Source organism: Filobasidium floriforme, assembly GCF_021052385.1.
Source record: "Filobasidium floriforme strain CBS 6241 chromosome Unknown HD553scaffold_1, whole genome shotgun sequence".
Lineage (NCBI taxonomy): Eukaryota > Fungi > Basidiomycota > Tremellomycetes > Filobasidiales > Filobasidiaceae > Filobasidium > Filobasidium floriforme.
Window position 1 is genome coordinate 1,570,579 of NW_025763622.1, and position 12,799 is coordinate 1,583,377.

General features: G+C 53.2%; 5 protein-coding genes across 5 annotated transcripts; 3 read left to right on the forward strand and 2 right to left on the reverse strand.

The window, feature by feature from the left end:
* Positions 1-762: 762 nt before the first annotated feature.
* On the forward strand, positions 763-1,997 carry HD553DRAFT_14964 (uncharacterized protein). The gene is made up of 3 exons (XM_046176733.1): positions 763-903; positions 1,018-1,810; positions 1,972-1,997. Exon 2 carries the CDS (start codon positions 1,056-1,058, stop codon positions 1,773-1,775), a length of 720 nt encoding a protein of 239 aa, XP_046040393.1. The 5' UTR covers positions 763-903; positions 1,018-1,055; the 3' UTR covers positions 1,776-1,810; positions 1,972-1,997.
* Positions 1,998-3,747: 1,750 nt separating this feature from the next.
* Positions 3,748-6,469, forward strand: HD553DRAFT_303285 (uncharacterized protein). Its single transcript, XM_046178854.1, has 11 exons — positions 3,748-3,840; positions 3,909-4,430; positions 4,537-4,544; positions 4,633-4,727; positions 4,966-5,302; positions 5,394-5,532; positions 5,621-5,718; positions 5,800-5,871; positions 5,937-5,955; positions 6,027-6,112; positions 6,190-6,469. The coding sequence occupies exons 2-11, from the start codon at positions 3,989-3,991 to the stop codon at positions 6,223-6,225; spliced, it is 1,332 nt and encodes a 443-aa protein (XP_046040394.1). The 5' UTR covers positions 3,748-3,840; positions 3,909-3,988; the 3' UTR covers positions 6,226-6,469.
* On the reverse strand, positions 6,470-7,801 carry HD553DRAFT_303289 (Tim17/Tim22/Tim23/Pmp24 family-domain-containing protein). Its single transcript, XM_046178855.1, has 8 exons — positions 7,707-7,801; positions 7,589-7,626; positions 7,514-7,524; positions 7,454-7,455; positions 7,353-7,362; positions 7,043-7,268; positions 6,910-6,972; positions 6,470-6,845 (listed from the first exon to the last, which is right to left on the reverse strand). Exons 1-8 carry the CDS (start codon positions 7,736-7,738, stop codon positions 6,748-6,750), a joined length of 480 nt encoding a protein of 159 aa, XP_046040395.1. The 5' UTR covers positions 7,739-7,801; the 3' UTR covers positions 6,470-6,747.
* On the forward strand, positions 7,802-9,032 carry HD553DRAFT_303293 (uncharacterized protein). The gene is made up of 5 exons (XM_046178856.1): positions 7,802-8,074; positions 8,149-8,226; positions 8,294-8,335; positions 8,408-8,593; positions 8,734-9,032. The coding sequence occupies exons 1-5, from the start codon at positions 8,032-8,034 to the stop codon at positions 8,883-8,885; spliced, it is 501 nt and encodes a 166-aa protein (XP_046040396.1). The 5' UTR covers positions 7,802-8,031; the 3' UTR covers positions 8,886-9,032.
* On the reverse strand, positions 9,033-12,728 carry HD553DRAFT_279454 (Pkinase-domain-containing protein). The gene is made up of 10 exons (XM_046178089.1): positions 11,834-12,728; positions 11,639-11,740; positions 11,447-11,558; positions 11,340-11,377; positions 10,321-11,273; positions 9,969-10,251; positions 9,809-9,908; positions 9,389-9,723; positions 9,256-9,321; positions 9,033-9,183 (listed from the first exon to the last, which is right to left on the reverse strand). The coding sequence occupies exons 1-10, from the start codon at positions 12,275-12,277 to the stop codon at positions 9,178-9,180; spliced, it is 2,439 nt and encodes an 812-aa protein (XP_046040397.1). The 5' UTR covers positions 12,278-12,728; the 3' UTR covers positions 9,033-9,177.
* Positions 12,729-12,799: the final 71 nt, after the last annotated feature.

A 12,799-nucleotide genomic window follows, 5' to 3' on the forward strand; every position in this document is an offset into this window, starting at 1 on the left:
GGTCGAGGGTTGTTATATCAATTCGGGTTGTTGGTCGTCGTGGGGGGAACGGACCGAGAGAGGGAGCGGGAGCGTGGCGGTGTGAAGAGAGAGAAACGACGAGAGAGAGATTGCGTTTCCGCGGTCCGACCCACCACCCTAGCAGCACGCACGCCCCCCCGTTGGCTGGCTGGTGATTACGCGGATCCTCTCTCTCTCTCTCTCTGATCGCTGAGCCGAGAAACATCCGTCATAGGACATACAGCAGGGGATCCACCTACACCGTACCGAAAGGTGCAAAGGATCCATTCCATCCACTACCGAGATCCAGAAAGGAATGGTCGTCATCATCATCGTCGTTACATCATCATCACGTTCTCTAGGCGAAGGTGGCGGTGAAGAGATGGGTATGTCGCCCAGCTGCATTGTCTGGGAATCTCCAGCCTATCACCCCCCTTGCCCACGTCACCGCTAGCACCCTCGCCCTCCCTTTCGCCGGTCCGTAGCTCCGTGCCATTCCTCCGCGCGTCATATCTGCGTTCGGGGTGGAAATAACAGCAGAGAGCAAATGAGCAGCGAGTGGGTTTGTTTTGAAAGTCGACATCTACTCACCTCGATCACCTCTCTTGGGGACTCAACAAATGCTTTCGTGACCACCGCTCTCAGCGCTCACTCGACCACTTTCAAGACGACCAGATGTCCTCTCATACGTACGACCTGCCTCCGACATTGTCGACGGGGTACGACCTCCTCCCTCTCCCTTCACTCGAGCAGTTCGAATCGGACCGTAACCTGCCCGTGCCGACGAGGAGGATCACGGTGGATGAGCTCGTCAAGGTCGTTCACGGTGAAGAAGGGGAAGATGATGTGGAGGCAGGGGTCAGGAAGCTGGGGAAAGTGAGGTTATATGGGAGGGTAGTCCAGGTGAATAGATGGCTGAAAGAATAGCTTGATTGTAGATCAAGTAGGTGGAGGAGCTGATTATGTGTGCATTTCTCTCTCTTACAACTGTGTCTTTCGGGCAGTACCTGGAATCAGAAGGAGTCTTGATCATTGACGATCCGGATACTCCGACGATGAATTCTTCTTCTTTGTCCTTACCAAGAACACTGAATTCAACATCAAAGTCTCGACCCCGCCGAGCGAACGCCTTGCCCAAGATCGGCATAACGACCTCGATCCTCTCCTCACATCTGCACGCTGCCTCGGCCTCTTCTTTCCCTCAAAACGATTCCTTCTCGACAAGAAATGCGACGGACAGGACTAGCACTCATAATTTCCCTAGAGATCTCGACGCCGCGCATGAATACGCACTGGGTAGATATCCCGCCGGCTCGGGTCAGATCCAGGTCGGGGAGATTACGGGCAAGACACCGACGCAGAATTCGTCAACAGGCAAGGAGAAGGAGCAGAGGGTCTTGAGGCCGGTGAACTTGGAACCGGGGAGAGCGGTCTGCGTTGTTGGGTACCTCGAGCTCTTTACTCCAGCGCACGAAGAGGACAAGGACGCTACGGACAGGAAAGGCCAGAGTGAGGATGTAGATGATAACGAGGAGGAGAGCGCGAGCGCCAGCCAGAGAAGAAGAGCGTGGGAAGAAGTCAAGGGGAGAGGATGGGTTGTGAACGCTCTGCAGGTCATGAATGTCCCTGTCTACGAACCTGTCGAGAGCGTTGGGGGTTCGAGTATCAACTTGGATACGCTAAGTGGCAAGGAGGTGAACGAGAGGAAGGGACAGAAGGAGGTAAATGCAGAGGCATCTTGGGGCAGGAGAAGCGGGTTGGAACGGTATGACTAGACCTATGAGTGGAATAATGCGGAGTCGGGTTGGTAGTACGTGTATAATAATCTGATAATTTCTCACGATGGTTTGGTCGATGGTAGACGATCGACAAGTGTGATCCCGTGTGGCGTTGGCGGAACGAGGCGGGGGAGGGGGGAGGCGATTTATGGCCTGACCTCAGCGAAGGCTCATAGCACATTTCATTTGGCAGGTGGGACTATGCTCCATCCAGACAGGCGACTCGATATTTTCGCCGTGTCGTTGGCTTGAAAACAAGATAGAGCTCCGCCATTTCGGTCACAAAGGTCGGATCGAGAGGAATAAGCTCTCAGAGTATTGATGACTGATCGATCTGGTTGCAGTCAAGAGACGCTCTCTCATATCTGTCTCGGCAGAGCTTACAGGATTGGTCATCAGAGGTTCATTCAGTTGAGCTATCGCGCACCATATCGCGAAGCACCGTTGAGGAATGAGACTCGAATTACTTGAAGAAATCCCGTCGTCTGGTGATGCGATCATTGCGACTTTGGATCTTTCCTCGGCTTCATACGCATTTCCCGCGACGTCTCATACACGTACACGAGCGACATTGGATTCGGAATAGTCCTACTTTGATGCGAAACTGCAGTTAGGACAAGAGGAAATTTTAGATTCTAAACTCCCACCGTCCCCGTCAGCTGAAACCAAGTTATCATCGAAGATTTGTTTCTTTTGCTTTATTACACACGTGGTTTTCATTTGGGATACATTCGTTGATCGTGCATTACTTTTCCAGGGGAATTTTGATTAAATAATCTTGCAACTCTTCGTACCCTCTCTGTCGAGCATTTCAGCGAGATTCTGTACCTGGGCCATATGATGATCAGCTATGCGACCCGAGCAGCTGCTCAGCCCGACCCCACTCACAATGCCCCACCCGTTCAAGCGGTCTTGCCCAAGTCCCCCCTCTTATCCGCCCCGTTGCTATCAAACTCCTGCTGACCCACGCTCGCGCTCTTCTCTCCTTTGGCAGGATCGGGCGGGTTGATCGGCTCTCCCTTTCCCAACCCGAGATCGCCACCACCGGCAGCCTTCGGTCGAGGCCCAGAGTCGCCAGCGCTAGTCGAAGGGCTCTCCTCCCCCTTGCTCGCATTAGGAGCTTCAGAGGGGAAGCCAGAGGGGGGCGAGTTCGAGTTGGATACGCTGTCGGGCTTGTTCTCGGGGGTGTCCATGGTCGGCGTCGGGACCTTGTTGAACACGGTCGGGGTGGTGCTCAGCGCTCGGACGGCGGGGCGGGCAAAGAGGGTGCGTTGGGTTCGGAGGAAGATGGACATGGTGGTAAAGTTTTTACGGCGATGATGCTTTGGGTCAGTGAAGCGGTCGTGAAATGCAGTATAGACGTCCTTAAACTTGTGGTCAATGTGTAATTATATAGTCAGAGTCTGTAGCTGCCACTTTCTCACTTCGATCTGCTGTCGTCATCGAAGGGAAAGCGTAAACTCTCGAGTTTCACGTGATCGACGTCCGACCTCACTAATTCGGTCAAGTTGAAACAAGGGCTCATCCATTGGCCATCCGAGATCCGCCTGCAATTGCACACAGCATATCGCCATGCCCCTGGAAGACGACGCATAGACGTAACGCAGGCCGGTCCGTTGTCTATGCCAATAACGATGCGAATGTTGCCGATTTGATATGCACACCTGGTATGGAGACTCTTGTTTCCCTTCTTCATCTGACCGCGGCTGCCAACTCTCGAGTTCGCGACTTGCATGCAATGTGAGACCTCACTGGTACGGAATGTCGTATCGCACACCATGTTCTCTGTTGGACAGCTGACAGACGATAGCTGCGACCTGCTTGATCTATAGATCAGTGTGAATGGGTCAATCTACCTAAATCACGTGACCCGCCACATCGATCGCGTCGACCACCATTGCCCAATTCGGGAAAGGGCGCGTCTTCTTCCGTCGCTGGCCCATATCGTTGTTCATACCCTGACCTATACCTCGCATTCATACACCATACACACATAGACTCGTGTGCCTGTTCAAAGAAACTCCAAGTACCCGATCGTATACGGTAACAGTCGAGGAACGAGGTGAGTTCAGGTAGCTTGTCCGGTCTCGCCGGTATTCCCGTAGCTCAACGGTCTTTGCATTCCTGCAGTCATAATCCCGAATCTTGAACACTCTGCTCTACCTCTATACAAACTACAAACATCACAACACCTTTCCCTCCCTCTCGCAATGTCTGACACCGAGAACAAAGCACCCGTCGAGGACGTCCAGATGGACGCACCTGCCGCTCCTGAAGAGCAAGCTCCTGCCGCCGAGACCTCAGCCGAGGAGGTCAAGCCTGCCGAGGACGAGTCCAAGGCTGATCAGGACGAAAACAAGAAGGAGGCCAACGGGGACGGAGCTGAAGCAGACAAAGAAGCACCTGTAGTGGACGAGGAGAAGGACGACAACGTTGCTGCAAACGACGAGGATGTCGAGGCAGAGGCCAACGAGGACAATGAGAAGCCCGTCTCGAGCAAAAAGCCCAAGTCGTCGAAGAACAACGGCTCGGCCGCCCCGGCTTCTTCGCGACGCAAGAGCGCTGGTGGGAGCAAGGCCGCTGTCGAGGGGAACCATTCGTTCAAGAGTGGGGACATTGTCTTGACCAGGCTGAAGGGGTACCCGCCTTGGCGTAAGTCTGATCTGGAACGAGGGCGAGCTTGTTTAGATACGGGACGTGGGACGCTGATCGCGTTTTGGCTGGGTCTGGGTCATGATTTATTTGTTCCGGATCACAGCTTCGATCGTGAGTCATTCGTGCCGTATCAAGCCTTCTTTGCACAGAGACCGTCATGCTGACACGCCGAACCTACCTTCCTGCTCCCCGCTGTCAGATCGTCGAGGGCGATGAGATTCCTGCCAAAGTCCAGCGTGCCAAGCCTTCGGGCACCCGACAGATCGCTTCCATGTTCTTCCCCACTGGAGACTAGTAAGTTGATGTGTTCCAGCCTCCATCTTTGTCCTGTCCCGGTTTGGCGATCACGTAGCTGGTCATTCGCAGTGGAGCGGTGACGTGACGCGTGGCACCTGGGGGTTTGATGCTGACGACCCCCATCGATCTTTTTTCGCTTTCACGCGCGTTTTCCTCATCCGACCCGACTCGACCCGTCGTCTACCCTCGACTTACATGTCATTCTCTGTCTACTCTTTACCTTTCACCTCCACAGCGCATGGTCCCTACCCAAGGAATTGACCCCCCTCAAAAAGCACGAGATCACCGCCTACCTGCAAGCTCCTTCCAAGAAGAAGAAGGGTGACCTCTTCGCAGCCTACGAGATTGCCGAGGACCCGAAGGAATGGCTGGAAACCCGAGCTTCTGGTGCTGGTGGAGAGGACGAGGATATGGAAGTCGAAGACGAGGACGAACTGGCCGAGGAGGTCGACGAGGAGCCAGAGGAGAGCGCGGGCAAGAAGAGGAAGAGGGGTGGAGAGAAGAAGGCTTCGGGCGCGGCGGATAACAAGGCCAAAAAGGCAAAGCTCGAAAAGCTCGCCAAGTCGAAAAAGGTGAGTCTCGCAAGCAGGTCTCATGCAGCTGGGTTCGTACGCCTCTCCGGATAGAATTCGGTTGCTGACGGTTGATTTGAGCTGCTTGCAGAGCAAAGACACGGTCGAGGACGAGGACGAAGCTGAAGCTGTCGAAGAGCCCGTCTCCAAAAAGTCTGCGAAGCCCAAGGCGTCCAAGAAGAAGGCCGAAGAGCCCAAGGAAGCCGAGGCCGCCGAGGATGGCGAGGAGTGTGAGTCCGCGAATCACCGGTTCAGTGTGTGTTGAACAAAGGATTCGTAGCTGATTCTGCTCACTTCTTCAACAATCTTTCGCAACAGCGGATCCGTTCGCAAACGACCCAGAGGCCAAGAAGGTCAAGGACTGGCGACACAGGCTGCAACGTGGATTCCTGGGCAAGAGTATGCCTGCTACCGAGGTGCGTTGTGTTCATGACAATATTGAGAGGGTATGATGAAGCTAAAGAAAGGAATCATTTCATTGCCTTTGCTGGTACCAGGAGATGGAGGGTTATAACGACTTGTTTACTGCGATCGAGGATTATGGGGGTATGACCGTGGACTACCTGGCAGTGAGTCTGCCCCTGGAACAATAAAGGACGACCTGGCTGATATCTCCATTGCGAACATCTTGCAGTATTCCAAGATCGGCAAGGGTGAGACTGCAGCTCGACGGATAAACAAGGCTTTTACAGCGGTACTGATCTTTCCGGCGTTGTTTTTCCAGTCATGAAGAAGATCGCCGCCCTCAACGCCATCCCCGAGGACGGACAGTACAAGTTTACCGACCGAGCCACGACCATGATGTCCAAGGTCAGTACAACATTATGCCGGGTGACAATCGAGACTTCACACTGACATCAAACATCCCTAATCTCGTAACCTTGCAGTGGCAGACTCAGGTCGAGCAGAACCAGGCTGCTTAGACGCGCCCCATAGCAAATCCTGTCGTTTCCGCTCACACGGGTCGAGAGCGACATCAGTATACGACGCACCGATCGTCGTCCCCTTGGAGATCTCGTTTTCTTCTAGGGGCATTCCTTCTTCTCACCAACCGCGAGAAAGGCCTGAATCCAGTCTTCTCGCCATTTCATCGCGCCTCTTACTCTTTTCGATTTGTACAGTCTTCGGCTATGCGCACGTTATCATATAAGTTCTGTCCAGGGTTACAATCCTTCCTAACACCTCCAGTCCGATCATCTAGTTGATAGTAGTGTTTCATAGAGCGTGGTCCTACTGGTAATGTTACAATATTGCTTGTCGTAGCTTCGCTGAACGGCCGGCACAGCTCGTCGTAAAGAGAAAGAATATGCCTTCTCGCTGGCAAAGCAATGTATGATACGGTAGGTTACGAAGAGGTCAACTTGTAGAGGTGCAAAGGAGGCGCTTGGTACCGAGAGGGAGAAGAAGATGAGTGGGAAGAGGGGAGCACGGGGGTGCGTGTGGGTCTAGGCAGTGATGGCGGCTGATGGTGCTGGTGCAGCCTCGGGGAGGGGCAGTTGGGGTACGGGTTGAGCGAACATTCGGCCCATCAAGACACCGACACCTGTTTTGATTATCGAAATAAGTCACGAGCGCGGTGTTATGTCGAGCTTGGACCACAAACTTGCCTTCGAATACTCCCAACAGGATGGCACATCCCACTGCTCCTCCGAAAGCCGCCTTAGGACCCGCTGTGAAGCAAATTCCATCCGATCCATCAGTCCCGATCCGAGATTTGCGAATTCTTTCCCAAAGACTCACATCGGGCAGCCAGCGTTCCACCCGTAAAGAAACCAGCGATGATGGCGTTCCAAGGATCTTCCTTTTGCCTGTACCCCTTGACGGCACAGTCGAAACTCGAGAACAGTCCTCCCCAGATCCCAAAGTTCCCTCCCAATACCGGTGCTCGAGCCTTGATTGCGCTGAGGGAACCTGCTAGTCGTTCACCACGAGGAGATGCTCGAGATCCCTTGATACCGTGCCAGATCTACCGGGGTAGAGTAGGGAGGTAATGGAGAAAGTCTGAGATTTGGCTGCCGACAGTTTTTAAGTGTGGTTGAAAAGGACTTACACCTCCGCCACTATGTTGGTAAAAGTCGTCAGCAATCGAGCAATCAATGAAGGAGAGATCTTCTGCCGACTCACATCTATAAACCCAGAGCGATTCAAATCATGGGGAGACAAGAAGACGTCAAGTTCGGGTCAGGCAAGCGTTCAGGCGTCGCGACTTACAGCTCCCATAGCTACGCAAACGCTATTTTGTCAGCATCAAGAGCGGGTTAAACATTCAGCTACGGGAAGACTCACAAAAGGCAGACCCCGCATCGTTAATAATGACCCAAGGGCTATTGACGAAGAGGTACGAGACCGGGTTGTAAGCCGAACCAATTCGAACTTTTTTGTCCCTGTAATTTCGGTGACGAACCAAGGATCTCGGCTGTGGTCTCCGTGCGACATTTTCGTTAGCTACTGATCTGTATGATTTTCCTAGCTACTAGTGCGATTTGTGTGGCTCAAGATCTGTCCAAGATCTCGATCCATGACGATGGCAACTCGAAAGTCGATATCAAGAGAGACTTTGCTCAAGATTCAACCTCCAGACCTTGGACTGCACGCGGCTCAAAGGAACGGCGTACCACCTCGAGGTTTACCTGTTCATCTAAGATCTTGTTTGACGCTGGGGTGTTGGTACAGTCTTCTGGTCAGCGAGATTCTGGTTAAGCCAAACGAGTAGCCATAGGAGAATAAACATGAACTCGACATCTGCAGCGGAATCAACGACGGTCAAGGGAGGTACGTAACCTCACGATTGGGCCACTAACCTCGACATGCAGCTGATCGGTCGAGCTGTTCATCTATATCGACAGGCAAGAAAACCATATTTATCACTGGATTTGCGGACGATGTCAAGGAACAGGAGTTACTTCAAGCCTTTGTGACGTTTGGTGAGCCTGGCTGAGTTTCAATTCGACGGCATCGTCTCGGGCTAGCTGAACGCGGCATGCAATCTAGGTGATATCATTGAGATCTCGGTACCCACGGACCCTCGAGACCGTCAGTTCAAGCCGAAGAAGCCGCCTTTATAGGATAGGGACGTTGATGAGCGCTCTTGAATCCTTCTTGCAGAGTCAAAACATCGAGGGTTCGCGTTCATAACCTATTCATCATCGATGGACGCACAGGATGCGATTGACAATTACGACTTCAACGAACTACCGGGCCGTCAGGGGAGAGGGAAATACCTGAAGGTGAACATTGCTAAGCCGGACAACAAGGCGGCTGGAGCGGGTGGTATGCGCGGCGATCGAGCGGGTAAGTGGACCGTTTGGCATTGGTGAGCTGAATTGCCTCGAGCTGAACCTTTCCTAATTGCCGCTCGTCGGTTCTGCTTGTTCCCCTCCCCGACGTCACTACCGCATCGAAACTGTTTGCTCCATATACTGCGCCATCAGTCTGGGCGGCAGAGGAATGGCTAGTGGAACACGCAAAGCCTCTGGACGAATCGAGAGGACCGGACATGCAAGCACCGCTCCCTCCCGGTCTCAGGCGGGCCGAAGCCTCGAACAATCCCGTAGAGGAAGCTGGGGATGTCACGATGGAGTAGAGTCGAGCAGTTTTCAGTGTTTCCGGCGGACAGGATCTAGATGTTCATGTAAATGTCGCACAGCACAGCAACGCTTGTCAAAGGTTGCGCGGATTCACCTTGTTGTATATAGAACTCGATCAAAATAATAATCAGTCGCCTAGCCATTGGACCCTTTCACGAATCAAACAGCAAGATCGGGAACGCATATAGATCGATTCGGCTCGAAAACGGTAACGATACAGCTCGTAAAAGGTCATTCCTATGTCGTAAGGTGTGCGACTTCTTGAATCAAAATCGAAGCTTCGCAGACCTATGCCTGATCAGTCGAAAATGACATCCACATTAGCTCCTGGCATTACGCATCAAGTTTTCCGATAAGCCGACTTGCCTTGTCTTTCTTCTTCATAAGTGGCACCAAGCCCTCTGGCCCGCAAGCCTTGTTCAGGAACTCGTGCTAGAAACACCTATCGAAATCAGCACCGAGTGACGTACTACCGGGAGGGGGTAAACTAGCGGCTTACCGTCAGCAGTTCGGTGGTGGATGCTCGGCTCTTGACGTCGACACACAGGCATACGGAGAGGAAATGCTTGAGCTCTGCGCTTAGTCTTTCCGGCTTCTTCAAAGTTGGGGTCCCGTTTGTAGCGATCAGGTAGAGCGCTTTGAGCGGTTCCTCGTCGAGGTAAGGCGGTTCGTTTTCGATCATTTCGATCGCCATGATGCCCAACGACCAAACGTCGACTTTGGCGCCGTATTCCTTCTGCTTGACGACCTCTGGTGCCATCCAATAGGGCGTACCTACCATGGTCGCTCGTTTCGATTTCTGGTCAGTGAGCTTTGCACAGAAACCGAAATCGGCTGCGACAAGTTCAAGCAATGATTAGCGAGCCCATCCAGTAAACTCCTTGTAATCGGAGTATGAACCAAGTCTTGAAATGCTTACTGATCTTGACCTCGCCGTTTGTGTTCAAGAGGACATTGTCACTCTTAATGTCTCGATGGATGATCGACCGGTCGTGCAAGTGTCGCAGACCGCGACAAGTCTATCACAGCTCGCGCCTTAACAATGTGTCCTCACCGGGAATGAGATATTCGTCACTCACCTCGAGACAGATCGCAGCAATTTGTTCTTCTTCCATCTTGTTGGCCTCGATGACGTCCGTCAGAGCGCCTCCCTCCATGTATTCCATCACAACCCAGAGATCACTGCTTCGAATCAAGAACGACTCCAGGTAGTTGACGATGTTCGGGTGCCTCGATTCACCCATGACGATAATCTCGTTGACGATCAACTCTTTTCGGGGCTGTTGTGCGAGATCCATCTGCTTGATAGCGACGCGTACACCCGTGGCCAAGGTTTTCGCCACGTATACTGAGCCAGACGCTCTGGAAAAGCATGAGAAGGACTTCAGTATACACACCACACTGCCAGAGACGCTTTAACTCTGGACTCACCCTTGTCCGACCTTTTTGATTTTTGCATAAATCGTCGATGGATCTTTCGGACTGACGACCGACCTTAATTTCTCCATGATCTGAGGTTCGCTCATCGTACTGATCCGTTTCTCGCTAGGTTTCGTTACGGGTTTCTCGTCACCACGGGTAGCCGCTCCTGAGGAAGGCGCCGGTGGAGGGCCTTGCTGCAATTTCTTAGCCGGCTGCAGCGGCCGGACGGGGATGTTGACCTGACCATTCTGTGTTGGGTCGGCTTGTACAGCGTTCTGTCCCGCATCGGCGACCGACGGCGCGGTCTTCGCAGTCTGCAACGCCGGTCTCGACGGATCAGAAGGTTCTCGTTGGTGGTAACGAGTGGATTCTGCTGTCGGCTGTCGTGGTCGCGTGGAAACCTGGTCTTGGTGCTGAGAGGGTTTGGGCGGAGCAGGCGCCCGTCGCTCTGCCACAAGAGGCCGTTGCGCAGGAGGCGGCGACGGCGCTGATCGTTGATTCGAATCCTCCCTAAGCTGATGATTACTCGACGAGGCTTGTCTCGATGGGCTCGGTCGGCTTTCTTGCTGAGCATAAGGATGGGGAATTTGTGGTTGATGCGACTGCTGCTGGCCATAGCTGGGCTGCCGGCTCGCTCCTAGCCCTGGGCCAGGTGGTGCACTATCGGACCGCTGAACAGCCTGAGGTTTCTCCTGTGCGCTAGAGTACTGCCCTGCCAACCCCGTCCCAGCGTTGAATCTCGCCGTTTGCACGGGCGCTTGAGGCGCTCTGGCCCCTTGACCAGGACTACCGGTCCGCGAAGGGCTGTTCGAATGAACAGGAACGCCAAAGTCGTCGAGTTGCTGTTTTTGTATGTCGGTGTAGAATTCCAGCACGTCCAAGACGGCCTGAGGGTTCCGGACTTGATCCTCCTTGGTGATTGCCGAGGAAGTCAAGAGCCGTGTCCATTGTTCCGGAAGACCCTGATCGAGGTCAAGTAGCTGTTAGTACCGCAATGTTTGGGTAGTCGTGTGGATCGACATGCTTACGGTAAACGCTCCGCTGACAGCATCGAACCCGACATGGACTATATACAGCATTTATCAGCCATAGCGCATCGGCCATCCGTATGATTACATGTCGAACTCAAACTCACCTTGATGTACAAAATTGGTCGGCCCGCTTACACCCAAAAGCGGACACTTCGCGTAAATGTCATCTTGCCACTCGTAGAGTTCTGGGTCAGACTTGAGACCGATCCATAAACGCTGAAATAGAAATCACAGGCAGGGGTATGCGGTTCAGTGAGATGTAATAGGCCAGGCAAGGGGTGTGCCGTCGAACGAACCTTGTTGTTTGCCTGGATCTCGAGACAAAAGGGCTTGATATCCACCCGCTGAATGTCGGTAATGTCTTTCAGTTGCAGCATACTGGTAGGAGTCGGAGTTGTCTGAAACGGCAATTAGCAACAACAGTTACGAGAATCAGCATGCAGCACTATCTCAGGAGATCGCCGTTCACACCCGAACAGCTGACGGCTCACCTCGTTCTTGTGAAACGACAAGGTCTGTTCCTTCAACACCATCCACTTCTTGCTCCACAGAAAACTCCTGATCCCCTTTTCCTCGTTGACGGTGACCATGCCCTGTCTTATCGGGGTCATTCCTCCCATGCTCTCCCTCGACCCGACATTGTACAGCGACCCAGCCTGACCCGCCGGGATGCTGTGACCGTATCCCGAACTCGATAACGTGCTCGAGGCGGCACTTCCGTTCCGACCGAGGCTAAGTGGCGTGACGGTATTATTGTTCGTCCCGCCCATGCCGTTGTGGTGGAATGACGGTGCGTAAGAGGTGGATGATAACATGGGCGGTTTTCCTTGTCCTTGATATTGCAACGACGATGAAGAGCTGCTGTTCGAGCTCGAACCCGGTATGGGAGGCGCTCTTCTCGACGGTGTGAGGTTGCCTAGATCGTGATAAGACATGGTGTCAGGTAGCTCGTTGTTGATCTTGTTGATATCGATAGTGCTCGGAGCGTTATGGTATGATCGTTGTTGTCGTTTGATAGCCAGCCAGCGTCGAAGACTCGGCCCACGAGGCGAGTCGTTAATTCCCGTACCTGCCGGAAATATGGATTGCTTGTTAGGCAAAAGGTTGGTAATGCCCCTTGCTTGCGAATTTGCGTCTGATCAAAGGGATCAAGATGAGAGACGTTTCACAAACACACACACACGAACACGAGCACGTCCGGAGCGTGGGAGCGGCGAGCAGTGTGGAATGTGTTGATCCGTTGATGCCGCTTGATGAGGGATTTAGCGTTATAATGCGTCGTGCCGTTCAGGAATCTTGACGTCGAACGTTTGATGTTACGCAGCCAGTTGAGCGAGCTGAACAGGCTTGTCACTCTCAGAGTGAAATGTCGAAGGGGGGTGTGATCGTTGTACTGAGCTCCGAGTGGCCGGGTGGGCTGGGGGGGAACAAAGAAGGTACATGACACCCAAACTACC